The sequence below is a fragment of the Abramis brama genome, assembly GCF_963993115.1.
Source record: "Abramis brama genome assembly, chromosome: 17".
In the NCBI taxonomy this organism is placed as follows: domain Eukaryota; kingdom Metazoa; phylum Chordata; class Actinopteri; order Cypriniformes; family Leuciscidae; genus Abramis; species Abramis brama.
In genome coordinates, this window is record NC_139979.1 from 9,787,308 (window position 1) to 9,802,586 (window position 15,279).

Below are 15,279 nucleotides of genomic sequence, written 5' to 3' on the forward strand. Positions count from 1 at the left end.
TCAGAGACTCTTCCGTAATAATAATGAAATAAATAATGTAGGTAATAGTAAAGTTTTCCAAAAGTCTTGGCTCACAATTGCACCAAAGAAACCAGATGCACCATCCTCTCCATCAGGCCCAGAGTCACCCTAAGCATAGGGCAAATGACATTAAGGTGAGCCAGTTCTTTGAAAACCTCGTGGTGGTATGAACAGGATGTAGATTCAACAAGTGTTCTAACCCTAACCCTCCCTGTGTCACTTACCTCAGGACCAGTGTCTCCTCCTCTTCCTCTTACTCCTTTGGTTCCTTTGTAACCCTTATAAGATGACATACAGTTTGGTCGCTTACACTTTCACACTAGTTACATAACACTATGAACATTAAAATCTGATGTTTTGCTCTTACCTCCCTTCCTTGGACCCCAGGTAACCCCTGTTTGCCTTGGAGACCCCTAGAACCCTATAAGCAAACATAATCAAATTGAAGAATGCATTACACTTTAAAAGTCAGCAAACTATAACATTTAAAGGCATGGCAATAATCAACCTTGGGTCCAGCAAAGCCTCCAAATCCCGGCTCTCCTGCTTCACAGTCGCATTCAGTGGGTCTCTCCTGCCCCAGCTCAGCGTCTCCTCCATATGGCACCTGTGCTATTAAGGTTTTATCCTCTTTGGCATAATCAAAAGATTCCACGACTGTGGCATACGGGTATGTTTCCTCAGTGATCATGGTGACCACGGTGGCTGCAGGCGCATGGGGGTCGAAGCCAGATGCCGAGTGCTCGCCTTCATTGCTGCGTTTGGTCTCTGCAGGATACTTGACTGAGGAAGCAGAGAAAAGACACTGAGGCACTCATTGCTCCTGACTGCAGTCTGCTGGATATATTGATATAAAACACATCATGGTGACTAAGAGTCTAAAATATATATAAAATATATATAAAATCTAATTTAATTTAAACACTACAATAAGGTTTTAGTAAACTACATTAGTTACCATGAACTAACAATGAAAAAAATACTTCTAAAGCATTAATTAATCTTGGTTAAAGTTCATTTAAACATTGAACAGATGTACTGATCATTGTAAGTTAATGATAGCTAATACAATCATTAACTCATGGACCTTATTGTAAAGTGTTACCATTATATACAGTATATTATTAATATAATACACTCTAAAAAATGCTGGGTTGTATCAACCCATGTTTTGGTCAAATATAATATAATATAATATAATATAATATAATATTTCAGAATACGAAACATTTCATAGTTGAAATTGTAGGTTAACTACAAGAGAAAAATATATATGTAAATTACAGAGAAAAATGTGTGTATAAATGTGAGAATCTATTGTGGAAATGTCCAAGTATATGTTGCTAAAGAAAAAGACAAATTATTTATAATAAGTTATATTGTATTTTTTATTTAAATTATATTTATATTGCATAAAGTAAATAAAGCATATTTTTTGCTTTAAATAACAATACAGCTATGATGTGCCAGTTTGAGAGATTTGTGAATTGTGACCAATTATGAAATGTATTGCTTTTAATAAATTTGTATTTTATTACAACACCAGTAATTAATGTTCAACATACAGAAGAGGGTTGAACGTTGTTGAAACGTGAATATCAAAATAAAATTAGAAAATACAGCACAGTTACTGAGGTTTCATGTTGGGTGGTTCTTTTTTTTTTTTATATAGTAGTAGTAGTAGTAGTATGAACAGTAACATCTTATTTACCCCTGTCAGTGTATCCAGAATGTCCCTCATATTGATCGACTAAGGAGCCTTCATACATGTGTTCTTCTCCTGTGATTGTAAAAGAGAGAGAAAATAATCTGCCATTTTAATGTTATTTATACATAGTTATACAGATGTAAGCATGTTGGTGGTGATGTTGTCTCACCTGATTGTAGACCAGAATAATCTTGCTGGGCCTGAATGTGCAGGACACACAACAGGAACACAGCCAATACCTGACAATACACCAACAAATCAAACAAATGCATAGGAACAGGTTACAGTAACACATCATGGTGGCAAATCTAAATAATATGATTTATTGAAAAAATATACTAACAATGTATTAAATGTAGTGTTACAAAGGGATTTATAAACTTCATTAGAAATACTGATGATCTGTTTACATAGAACAATGTCTTTTTAGTTGTAATTTTAACAAACTGGGGGTTTTCATTGCCACTATGACCTTATTTACAAGTGGTGGTTCCACTTTGCTAATAGGAATTTTAATTTACATTACTTCAGTTCACTTTTGTCCTTTTGCTGGAACAAATGGATATATGCAGTAACTGAAGCTCATCGTTTTTAAAGGCCTCTGTGCTTAAATTACCCCTCTTCCTGTTTTGCACTTCCTCATGTGACTAGCTCAAATGTCACTAATGAGGTCATGGAACATGTTTAAAAACAATAAATAATAATAATAATAAAATATTAAAAAAAAATTTATCAGTTGTTTAAAATTACACCAAATTATTTTTTTCTTATCTTTTCCCCACCAAATAATCATAGTTATTAAACGATGCAGACAGAATCGTTTACAAAAAAAAAAAAAAAAAAAAAAAGTGGAGGAAAATGGCTAAAGATAGAAGTGAGATCCCTCAAATAAACGAACAGCAACTGGATATATTTTAGTAAGAGCTCAAATGATGTTGTATATCTTAACTCCCTCTAGTGGTCATTGTTAAACAGAGTAGCACATGTTCAAAACTCCCTAGAAAATCACCTCACAAAATTACCAGAAAAGTACAGACATGAAATTGAGATCTAGATTTGTATCACATGTTAGACTAGCTGTCAGTATCAGTTTAAAAGGTATTTTTTGTCAGTTGCATGCTCAAGTAATAGCTGTTTATAGAGTAAAATATTTAGCCAAGAACAAACAGTTCATGTTAATGTAAAAGTGGATGGTCTGTGTGTGATTTCAATCAGGTCCTCTAGTATGCTGCACTGCATTAAAGTTCTCATGCTGCTCTCACATTCCAGTACAGTCTGTAAAATCTCTCTCTCTCATCTCAAGGCATACTGTACACAGCATGTGACCTTTGACCTTTCCAACAAATACAAAATGCTTATGTAAAGAGTCAACTGACTTTTTTCAGGTCACTTGTTAAAGGGCAGATAGCCAACGAGATTAAGTTACAGGCAAAATTGTAAAGTTTATAGCTTAATTTTACACAACCTTTTAAAAGTTCGTTTTTCAGTTTATTAAGTTTTTTATTCAGCAAGAACTCATGAAACTGATCAAAATGAACAGTAAATATATATATTCCAAAATATTTTTTTCTAATAGTTGCTGTTCTTTTTAACCTTGAAAAAAGCAATATCACATTAAGCTGCACAACTGTTTTCAACATTGATAATGCTAAAAAAAATTAAAATAAAATAGTTTCTTGAGCACCAAATCAGCATATTAGAATATGAATGGTAGTGTATATTCAACTCATTTGACCTCACATTAACCCGGGGACTAAATTCAATATTTTTTCTTTTGAGAATTACAATTTTTTTCTATAACAGAAAAAAGGCTCATCAGTTTTAAAAAGATGCATTTTCGGTCTAATTTGCATATCGGTCTAATTTCTTCTCCAAAACCTGAAAGAGTGACGTAGCAGAGCTAACGGCCCATAGGGTGAAACATTGGGTTCCTCACCAACTCACAGGCCCCCTGGGACAGTGAGGTGCTTTACGGGTGATACGCACATGTTTTCATCAGCCCCAAAAGCTTAAAATATGGAACTGGCCTTTAACTACTACTATACAATTGTACTAAAATCAGAGTATTAATGTAACATGATTTATACTGGCCTAATTGGCCATGTAACCAAAATAATAGGTTGTTCATGGCACACATTAAGGAATATAAAACAAACTATACATTTCGTAAAGACCCATAAAAGTTTCTGTAGCCTGTGATATCTCCTTTCACTTGATACCATTTGACAGTCTTAGATAAACATAAGCACACTATGCCTGATAGTTAGATAACAGTCCATAGGATGAAAGCATCGTCAAAATGAATTCTCCTCAGCGACCCACAATTTGATTTCAGTGACCCAAAAACTGTCCTTGGAACCAACCAATATGAACCTGACAACAAAACTACCAATGCATATGATCTGAACATCTGAATAAGCATAAATAAAGCTTATGAAAGCGAGTATGATTCCCCTCTGAATTCCCCCAACATTTTAGTACCCCATCCTGCATCTTACCTTCACCCTGGAGTCCCCCATGGTTTCCAGGTGCTTTACGGGCACGGAGCTCTGATCCCTTGGATTAGCTCAGTCAAGGGCTTTTTAGAGAAGGCAGAGAGCACTGTTTCAATGAGGAGCTGCAGTGGTCCTCAAAGCATTGCCTGCGATGCTGAGACAGATGAACAGACCTCCTGGTCCCTCACCAGAATCTCCCAGGCTCCCAACTCTCCTCATCTGGGTGAGAAATACCTGAGCCTTCCCCAAACAAACACACTCCTCCACTGCACAGAGAGTAGTGAGGAATCAAGGCACTGTAAAAAGAATCCTCCTATAAAAGAGACATCACTATTCTTTACTCTGTAACATTAATAATTTAGAATTTATTACATTCAGTTTGATGTAATATACATGGTTCACTACTATAATCAATAAAGCTGAATTGCAAGCTGTGACTTTGTGATTTTTAATGACCTTTTGACCTCCTTGGAAAAATGTGCCATTGATGTAACAGATTTCTCAAAGTTCATTTCGGGTGGTTATTCTCTTTTAACAACAGAAAGTGGGGCTGGAAATATCCAATGAACAGCTAAAGGTTGAATAAAAAGCAGGTTAAAACAAATTAGGAAGATCGTGTGCACCAACAGCTTTCTTGAATTACACAGCTACATCACTCACAATTTTCTATTTATCAAAGAATCCTGAAAAACATGCATCACAGTTACCATAAAAATATTAAGGTTTCTTGAGCACCAAATCAGCATATTTTCGAATAATTTCTGAAGGATACTGAAGACTGGAGTAATGGCTTTAATTACAGGAATAAATTACATTTTAAAATATATTAAGAGAAACTGAAATTGTAATAATATTTTGCAATATTATGGTTTTACTGTATTTTTGATCAAATAAAAGCAGCCTTAGTGAACAAGAGATTTCTTTTAAAAAAATTATTTAAAAAAAAAACGTACAGACCTCAAACTTTTGAACGATAGTGTATATGAAGATCTATCATGGACGTTAAAAATGCAGGAAATGCACATAAACAAATATTTGATAAATTTTTATTCACGTTTTATTGTAGCATATCATCCAACTAAAAACATTAAAGAGAACAATACAGATATGAAAATAACTCAAATTTCAAGATTTATTTTTCTTCTTCTTTTTCTTGTGATGTCTCTCCACATCCGGAGAGTGTGAATCTCTGAGGACAAAACAAAAGGAGCGAATAATATAGTCAGTCCATCACAAACTTTGAGTTTGTATTCATGCTGAACTTTGTAAATGCACAACAAGAATTTAAGAATGATGGACTGATGGATAAGTTAAGTTCTGATTAGTATTCAGATACTTTGTTGTTCTATGTTGTTTAGGTCAGTGTTAGTGTTAACATTACCTCTTACTCTTGTGTTTTCTCTCTCGACTGCGCTTGCGTTTGCGGTGCTGTTTATGCCCATGCTCATCTCGGGAGCTGATACGAGACTCCCGTGACTCAACGGATGCGGAGCGGCCTTTCTCATATGACTCTCTGTAACCAAAAACCAACATAACAAATCAATATCAGTCAATCTGTGCTACTTCTGTCAGGGAGGAAAGAGATTTGGTGTACTGAAATCAGACATGTGACCTGTGGGATGACTGCTGTGATGCTTTGGACTCCTCATCCTTCACTTCCTGCCAAATCCTGCCTAGTTCTTCAGAGTGGATGTCAATAACCTCACGGATCACCTGGAAAAGGTAAAGGCATACAATTATTCTCTATGGCTCTCAAGCCATTCACTGTGAGAAGACAATTTAAATTCAAAACAAAGGCAATGTACAGTGAGAACATGCATAGTGACATTAAACTAAAAAGTGTTTTGTGGGTAAGTAGATTAACATCCCCCAAGAGCAAAAACTCAAATCACAGACCTCTGTGTAAGACTTCTTGGTGATGTGAACGTTTTTCGCTCTGTAAGACTGTCTGCGCCTCCTGTAGTCCCTCATCTCAGCCAAGACCTCCAGATGAGATTTCGGCCCACTCTGTTTATCTCCTATAGAATGAATTTCAGACAAAACATCATTCTTTACTTTATCAACCAGATATTATCAAGTAATTGGTACTCAGTATAGTGAAATTATATTTGAGGTAAAAAAATAGAAGTTATATGGACTTGGTACTGAAGCCTTTAAAAGTGGAGGCAATCATGAGATTTTCTCCAAGTTTGGAGCAACTTAGGTCTTATACGAATCAGCTGCAGTTGGGCCCTGTGATGCAGCTCCACCTCAGGGCTCAATGGTGTAGCTTTGACTTAGGGCTGCGAAGGTCTTGTGGTGCAGCTCCACCTCTGGGTTCAGTGAGGCCCACCCCATTATTACTCTGTTATGACATCTTTACAGATACTATGTATTTTCTGGCTGTCATTTTATAGGTAACTGCCATAATTAATCAGACTGAGAATTTATTCTATGAAATGCTTAAACTTACACTTGAAGCTTCTGAGATTTGGTTGAATAGACCTTCAATGGAGGGACAGAAATCTCAGATTTTTTACATTTCATTTGTGTTCTGAAGATGAATGAAAGTGTTATGGGTTTGAAATGAAATGAGGATGATGACAGAACTTTCATTTATTAAGTGAATTAACCCTTTAAAATAAATGTGTAAATGTAAATGTGTGACCTTGAATATGTGAAAATGAAGCCCAGAGACAAATATTTCCCCTTAATTTGACCCAGGATAAATGGTGATATAATGGGACATTGGATTCAAGTACCTTTTTTAAGCTTTGCAACAAGGTCTACATAAAGATCCTCGTTGTTGGATTCTCTCTTTGCACTCTGCTGACTGGCTTCTTGTAACACATGATCATGGACGGCCAATCGTTCTGCCACAGTGAGGTCACATAATGCGCGCTTATGATTCTGAGGTATGCCAGGGAGATCTGTAGATGTGTAACCTGCAAAAAATAAATAAAACAGATTTCACACAAATCACAATTATTAGTAAATGGTTAAAACAAATAACATTGATTCTGAAGATTCATTAAGTGTGTTTATTTTAGGGACGTGTTTCTGAATAACATTTTAAATGACCAGTCTGCAAAAAGGAAATCCAGTGCAGAACTAGCGGATAAGAAAAACACTCCCAACACGTAATGGGACAAATGGACCTATAGATTTCTGCATTTCTTGGTCTTATGTCATTTATGAATGCTTAACTAATGTGTACCTGAGTGAAATAAATGAAAATCTTCTATCAAGCAATATTAAGGACCAAGCCTTTTTTAAAAGGATATTGAGCCAAAGGATACAGCAAGTATGAGGGGAAAATTGTCTAGACCAGACTTCCTTTAATACTCACCCCTGTTAATGGGGAAAAAAACAAAGAACACAGATAAATGTTGAAAATATTTGGAAAAATAAATAAAGACATGGATATCATTAATACAGTCATTCTGCCACACACAATTTTAAAAGTGCCATATTGCTTATTATCCTGATAAGTGCTGAAATTACCAAATCACTGTCTAGAGAAAGGAGCTGGCTATCTAAACACTTACTTTGTGTGTGGATTCCTGTCGAGCTCACGCAAGGAGCATTTTCCCGGGTCTGCAGAATTACTTGGTGAAATGTGTCAACGTCTGAAAGTGATATCAGTCAACATCACACAACTTCACAGCCTTGCAAAGCTATTTAAAAACTTTAAAATTGAATAGTATGTCTTTCACAAAGTCAAAAAACTCACCCATGGTAATGGACGGAATGTTAGCTTTCTCATAGTACACTGAAGGATCAAACATTTCAGCCTGAAAACAAATGACAGGAAAAAAACCCACCATCAAATTTCATGTTCATATTTTCCCATATGAGATTAAGTCAATCACAAGACTTTTTGCTGACACGATACTTAATGTGGATCATTATTCACCTGCTCTTCTTTAGAGTATCCCAGCTGACTGAGCTGACAGGCGGCTTTGTGTTTCTTCATCCTGTCCCGCGGTACAGTGTGGTTTGGATTGAATGGACACACTTCCATCTGGTAATCAGAAGACAATACAGGCATTTAAAAAACGATTTAAGCCTAAAAGAGGTAAAACAGGTGCCAAATAGTTTACAGATTTACCCGTACAAAATGTCACCATAGTAACCATTCTCTCTGTCTGTATCTATATATTAAACTATATGAAGTATTACATGGATAGTTCACCCAAAAATGTAAATTCTGTCATTATTTACTCACCCTCAAGTTGTTCCAAACCTCTATGAATTTCTTTCTTCTGCTGAACACAATAGAAGATAATTTGAAGAATCTCAGTAACCAAACACTTGATTGGGCCCCATTGAATTTGTTTTTCTCCATACTATGGAAGTCAATGGGGCCCATTAACTGTTTGGTTATCCATATTCTTCAAAATATCTTCTTTTGTGTTCAGCGGAAGAAATAAATTAATAGGCCTACATGTTTGGAACAATTTGAGGGTGAATAATGGCATAATTAACATTTGGGTGAACTATCCCTCTAAGAATGAAGATTGTTTAAATTCGATTTTTTTACGAGTAGTAAGTGATTATGTAATAATATTTTTTTTAAGATTTAACGTTAGATAAAAATAAACACTTCCTAATAGTTTATTGTTAATTTGCATTAATAGAAATTACAGTATTGTGTGGTATTTTTGGTACTATGGTAAGCAGATATAAAATAGATCCAGGGTCATTAACACAAAGGCTACAAAGTATCACATATCCATTCACTGCATTCTTTTTATAGTTTTGTGTTTGGCTGTTGACGTTTACCTGAACTGCATGTGTATCTAATTCCTGACTCCATTCCAGCGAGTCAAACAAATCCCTGAGTTCGGCTTGACAACTCTCTGTGAAGTCTGTGAGCTCCTGCAAACGCTGCATGCGCTCCTGGAGACCCAACGAAAAAGTTGTTTCACACATTTTACATCAGGAACGATCGAAAACAAGCCTCTTGCTTTGCGATTGTTGTCTACGCGAGTGTTCGTTGGCGCTTGAAAATGACGTATGCACGACGTAGCCTCGAACTGTGGTTGCCACAATCGGGGAAAAAACCCACTACTGCGCGTTCGTGCAAAAAAATAAAAAAATAAAAAATAAAATTACAGGTATTTAGAAGACATTAATTCAAAATGATTGACTGTTGGGTGGGAAATGTATTTTTCTAAACAAGTTACCTAAATATAATAATAAAAAAATGCGTTGTAGGCTATTTAACAACGAGTGTACCAAATCTAAAGAAATTAAAACATTTTCTGAAATATTTGAAAAAAACATTTTCGATGAGTTTTGGGAGAATAGTTTTGAAAATTCAGCACTTGCTTGTGGAATAGTACCGAGGTGAACATTACATAGGTTGCAGATTATGATGCCATAAATTACATTAATTCTCACCTGAGTAGGCCTACATGTTCTTGGTGTGTGTGTGTGTGTGTACAGGTTTATTACAAGGATAGTAAAAACCTGAGATCACCTACATCGTGAGGACCAGTCAACGGTTCCCACGAGGGAAATGTAGCCTTTTTTTTTTTTTTTTTTAAATATTTAATGTGAAAATGCAGAAAGTTTTATGTGATGGGTAGGCTTAGTGGTAGGGTTAGTAAGGGAATAGAAAATACAGTTTGTACAGTATAACAATTATTACATCTACAGAAAGTCCCCACAAAGACAGCAAAACCTATTATGTATGTGTATGTGTGTGTGTGTGTGTGTGTGTGGGGTGGGGTGGGGTGGTGTGGGGTGGGGTGGGGTGGGGGGGGTGGTCCTGGTAAACCTATATTATGGGGACAAAATGTCCCCACAAATGGCAATATCCGAAATCCTTGTCCCTTTGGGGACATGCTTTGGCCCCCATGAGGAGAACACCTTATAAATAATACTAAGTGATGTTTTTTGAAAATGTAAAAATGCAGAAAGTTTTATGTGACAGGTAGGTTTAGGGGTAGGGTTAGTATAAGCTTCAGGTTGCCTACAATGATTGTAGGAGGATTATATATAAAAAAATTAATTAAAAAAATACGAGGTGGAACAGTGCAAGTTATCTATGTTGTATGTCAAGAGTAAAAACCTTTATGGCTTTAATGAGAAATTTAATGTAGGCTATACATTTATTTGTCGGCTGGATAATTCACAGAATGCTATTATTATGCTGTTGTCAAACCTTAGGCAAAGTGTGGTGCAATACCAGTCACCTATAAGGAAGTACTGGCATAATTGTCTGTATGACAATTGTATGTAATTTTTTGTTGGTTGTTGTATGTTTTCTTTGTGTTCATTCTGTTTCAATTTCCTTCTGTTCAATTTCCTTCTGGACCACCAGATGGCAGCACATCTTCATTTAGTGAACAAACACGTTCCACGTTATTTTACCACGTTATATTGGAGACAGGCTCAATTATCAAAATGATCAGACTGCCTACGGTTTTAGTCCAAAATAACTCTCGATAAAGCCTTTTGTTTTATCATTAATATGACTCACTTTATAAAGTAAGAAAAAAGCGTGGCATCAACGCATTCTTCATTCTGAGAATATGTGATAGTGAATCATAGTTTTCCTCTATTCACTGGATGTATTTACGTTTGAAGGACTTCAAATCCAACAGCATTTCAACTTAATTATGCCAAACCGAATGAATCACTGATTTTCTATTTTTGAAATAAACCTTGAGACCAACATGTGACAATTAAAAGTAACTTGAAAGATTTATAATTCAGTCAGTCAGTCAGTCAGATGCTTGACTTATTTTAGACATTACAACACCTGACTGCATATTAAACCAACAATGAGCCAAAAGTGAAAAGTTCCTTTGTTTTTCTATAGGCTATATAGAGATGTTGGCATGGTAATAATGGTATGCTCTCATTTTACAGGCCATCTGTGGATGAGTTTTTCTGTTTCCATATTCACTTCATAACCAGTGTGGGCGTTCTGCCCTGATGCCATGCTAACGCATAATTGACGATACTAGTAGAGTTTCGCTGCTCCCACGCAAAACCAGGTTATCTCTGACGTCTGCTGGCTGAGCACTAACACCTGCATTAAGAATACCCGGGGAGAAAAAGATAATTGGTATCTTGAAAAATTCAAACATCTAAAATACAGTGTAGAACCTTGAGTCTATGTTGGCAGAAATACGTCTGAAAAACATGTTTTAAATGTCACATTGCAATGTTTCCAATGATATGCTTTATATTTAGCCTTTTAAAACATATTTGTCTTCTTTTCTATTTTCAGGCACATTTGTAAGTCTTGCGTCTATAATGCACTGTATGTTGACATTTAGCCTACTAGGGCCTGCCAATCAATAAGTCATGACACCTTATGTTTTTACATGACTTTAACTCAATCCAAACTGGAAGATTCACTCAAAGTCAGTTACAAATAAAGTCTGACCTTGTATTTTGCCACTTTATTACCTACATACTTTATTATGTTAAATTGCTATTAATCACTACAGTTGTTCTCTCAATGCCCACCGGTTTCAGACAGCTAGTACCAGACTAAAATGCATGTTTGAGCTGTTTTAACTGAAAGCAACTTGCACTGACTCTCTTAAAATATGTCAGTGCCATTGTTTGTCTCAGGATTCAAACCATAATGTTTTTTTTTTCTAAGGCACATTTATAAAAGCTACTCAAATGTCCATTTGAACTAAGGTTTAATCATGGCTTAATCTAAGCCCTGTCTGTGAAACCGGGCCTGAATTTGGTATCACTTTATTTTAATGTTCCCTTTTGGACATTCTGTTATAAGAAACTTGCAGCTACAAGTCAACTTACTCTTAGAGTATTGTCTGCTTAATATCTGCTAACTCTTCATTGTGATGCTCTTCCAACAGACATTCTACTGACTATAAGTAACTTTGCAACTGGATGTCAACTTAATCTAACCCTAACCAGTCTACTTATACTCTACTAACACTCCAATGAGAGTTACATAGGTGCAACATTACTTATAGTCAACAGAATGTGTTAAAGGGACCATTGAAATAAAGTTAAACCCTAGTTGAATCTTTTCAACGTTTAAGCTTTTAGCCCCAAACTTGTACATGTTTTTGTTTCTGTAGCAACACTTCTGATAGCCCTTTATTGAGAAGCAATCAAGTTTGTCATGAAAGAGGAAGCAATTTTCTCAGCCCAGACACTGTAGACAGACATCAATGGACAGCAGCGGTCGAAGCGGAAAACATTTGTGGTAATAAAAACCATGTCCCACTCAGAGACCCTTGCAGTTCACTCGATTTTCTCTTTCACACAGATGCCCTATTGCTTTTCCCCCTTCTAGGTCTCTGCGTCTCACTCAGCAGACTCTGCTATTGAATGTATTTCACTCTGAACGCACAAAAGAATGCCCTCTCCGATTACCTCCAGCCCTTGAACTAACAAAATTACCACCTCGTGGATGAAAATGATCACAAAAACAGCACTGGGGTGAAAAAAAACAGTGTCTTGGGACTTCACTCGAACGTTTCAGTACGTTCGGCTCACGTCTGCAGTATGGAGCTCATACTCGGCTGGATTAGCACTGGCGCTGTTGGAAATAAACGTGTGGCCTGTGGCATACCAAAGGCGGCCTATTAGTGTGCAGCCCACGTGAGCAACTACACTCTCAAATGCTCCCTCTCCCTCGCTCTCTGCCCTCACCCCTCCCGCGCTGTCTCTCTCTCGCTTGTGTCTCCTCTGGCTCAGTGCTGTGTTTCTAAGAGATAAGACCCTTGCTCATTTCACACATGAACAGAATGGAGGTGCTGGTGGAGGAAGAGAAAACAGGACTCTGATTGCAGAAGAAATGGCTCACTCGGTAACTCCGCCCCCAGCTGCAGGGCTGGATTGGTCTGTCCCAAAAGTGGGCGTGTTTACAACGGTTTAGAATGGAGTAGTTGCAGAACTTCCACAGAGGCCACGTTTAATGTGTCGGTCGCATGGGGGTCTTGTGTAAATAAAATATTTAGTGTAAATAAAACATTTATTGTGAGTCAAATTAGGTCAAATTAATTTTTGTTCAGTTTTTGATCTCTACAGGCCAAATGTAAGAAAAAGAGACATTAAAGAGACTATAATACTTCCAGAACCTCAGCGCAAAGTATAGCAAAATAAGTGACAATTTATAAAAGAATAAAACAACACGGAATAAAAGAGAGAAAAAAAAATACACAAAAAATAATAAAAGTTACATATAGGGATGTTTCTCAGCAAATATTTATGTAATTAATCTGAATAATCAGTATGTCATGCAATTATTAATATTATTATTTGATCACTTTTAATCTGTTTTTTGCTTTATATCGTTCAAACAGTTTTTGAAAAGCCTTTGACAGTTGTTATATAAATCATTTTGTGTTATTTTAATATGTTTATATTAAGCAATCTTGCCAATGTAAAGGCCATTCCTTGAGGAGACCCCCCTTCTGATGTCTCAGCGGCTTTATGAGAAGTAATTGTGAGGAATGAACTGCCTACAGTCTATTGGCCTTGTGACAATCAGACGACACATGAAAGGAGTTAGTCATGCAAATACAAGTTAATGAAGTGTTTTTAGTCCCTTAAGAAGGACGTTTTTGGGTGGCTTTGTCTCTATTGAACACCCTGTTCGTAGCGCTGGTTGCCGGCAGGAAAAGGAACTCAATTTGAGCGTTTGCATTTGAACATTAAAAGCCTTGTACATAAAAAGAGTTGCTGAGCTTCGCCCGCAAATTAAACCACACAAAAAAACGTTGCATTTCCACCACAGAACCAACACTCTAAATTCATATTTACTCGCAAAAGCTGGAATAATTTTATCTGGCATAGAGCATATTGTGTGTTAGTTATTCCCCAAGATGAATAAAGTAGAAATATTGATAACATCTGAAGAGCTGTAGCTCTTGAAAACTCGCTCAGTGCACTTCAATTGCATCTGAAGCCTGTGTATTTCTTTAATTAATTTCTCAAAATCATTGATGACTTTATTACAGAGTGTGAACAGCTAGTGTTGACAGGAACCATCTTCAGTCTGTTGCATAGAGTTTCATTCTTTCCCTGTTCAACATCCCCAGTGGTAAATGAACAGGGTCGAGGTCGATTTGCCTGCAGCACATCACTGGATTCAATGCAAAATTGCATTGTTGCCACTCTCTCAGTGGAGCAATGACTGAACGTACAGTGAAGCGAACATCAGCCAGTGCATCAGAAGTGAACAATCTGTTCTGATGCCACATAAAAGAAGCACAGACATAAATATTATGCTGGAGCACAGCCTAGGGATCACATAATTAAAGTTACAGAACCATTTGGAGCACTTGCTCAATGCTGAAAGAAAGGTATGTCGACAACTGGAGCGCAACTGATTTTAGTGGGTTGGACATGTTGTCATCCGCATCATCAGCAGGTAAAAATATTATACACAGTTTGGATTTCATGACACCTGTTTTTAATACTGTAAAGAAATATTTAATTGCATTTTACTCTCTTGCTTAAATCAAGAATTATTTTTTTATTTTTTTTATTTTTTTTGCAGATTTGAATTAAAAATGTATGATATTTTTTAAAGGTCGGAATATACCACAACACTTTTAAAACTAAACGCAAAATAAAACACATACTTACAAACAAACTCAAACAGAAACACGTGGCTCGTTAGTTGTAGATGCATGAAAAATGAAAACAATGTGTGTTCTAAAATCGCTTCAAAATATCAAACATGTTTGTTGTCCTCCGACTGGATGGGCTCATAGTCTGAAGCTAAAAATATAAAATAAATCTGCCTGTGAAATCTGTCAACTCCAACAGCCTAAAATCTCCAGGCTGGCTATGACTTTTGACAAGTAGTGCACTGTAAAAAAAACGCAAAAAAAACAAAATTAAGTACAATTAACTTGGCTGTGTAAGTCATTTCAACTTAAATTACATTAAACTGACTTAACTTGAGTTGAATCTCGTACATTTTTTTTAATTCTTAAATTATTTTGATGAGTTGAAGTAATGTAAAATCATATGTTGTCATGACTTATTGATCGTATTTTTTTATTTATTTTATTTTTACAGTGCGGGTGAAGTAGACTTGCTGTAAGCTAGACAGACATGTCA

At 36.2% G+C, this 15,279-nt stretch overlaps 2 protein-coding genes across 3 annotated transcripts in view; both read right to left on the minus strand.

The window, feature by feature from the left end:
* The window catches only part of LOC311066858 (uncharacterized protein), a 56,087-nt gene that overhangs the window by 11,562 nt on the left and 29,246 nt on the right, over positions 1 to 15,279 (minus strand). Inside the window, exons 1-8 of one of the 2 annotated variants that reach the window (XM_084088262.1) lie at positions 4,681 to 4,790; positions 4,228 to 4,537; positions 1,899 to 1,968; positions 1,733 to 1,801; positions 530 to 804; positions 389 to 442; positions 246 to 299; positions 76 to 129 (exon numbers count right to left, since the gene is read on the minus strand). In XM_084088262.1, coding sequence (XP_083944388.1) covers positions 76 to 129; positions 246 to 299; positions 389 to 442; positions 530 to 804; positions 1,733 to 1,801; positions 1,899 to 1,968; positions 4,228 to 4,248 — 597 coding nt within the window. In that variant the 5' untranslated portion in view covers positions 4,249 to 4,537; positions 4,681 to 4,790. Of the gene's footprint in view, positions 1 to 75; positions 130 to 245; positions 300 to 388; positions 443 to 529; positions 805 to 1,732; positions 1,802 to 1,898; positions 1,969 to 4,227; positions 4,538 to 4,680; positions 4,791 to 15,279 lie in introns of those variants that run through there. The other variant, XM_084088261.1, reaches the window with a different exon arrangement.
* snrnp48 (small nuclear ribonucleoprotein 48 (U11/U12)) lies at positions 5,257 to 9,226 on the minus strand. Its single transcript, XM_084088263.1, has 9 exons — positions 8,989 to 9,226; positions 8,120 to 8,227; positions 7,937 to 7,997; positions 7,752 to 7,832; positions 6,966 to 7,148; positions 6,121 to 6,242; positions 5,837 to 5,937; positions 5,606 to 5,737; positions 5,257 to 5,413 (listed from the first exon to the last, which is right to left on the minus strand). Exons 1-9 carry the CDS (start codon positions 9,136 to 9,138, stop codon positions 5,350 to 5,352), a joined length of 1,002 nt encoding a protein of 333 aa, XP_083944389.1. The 5' UTR covers positions 9,139 to 9,226; the 3' UTR covers positions 5,257 to 5,349.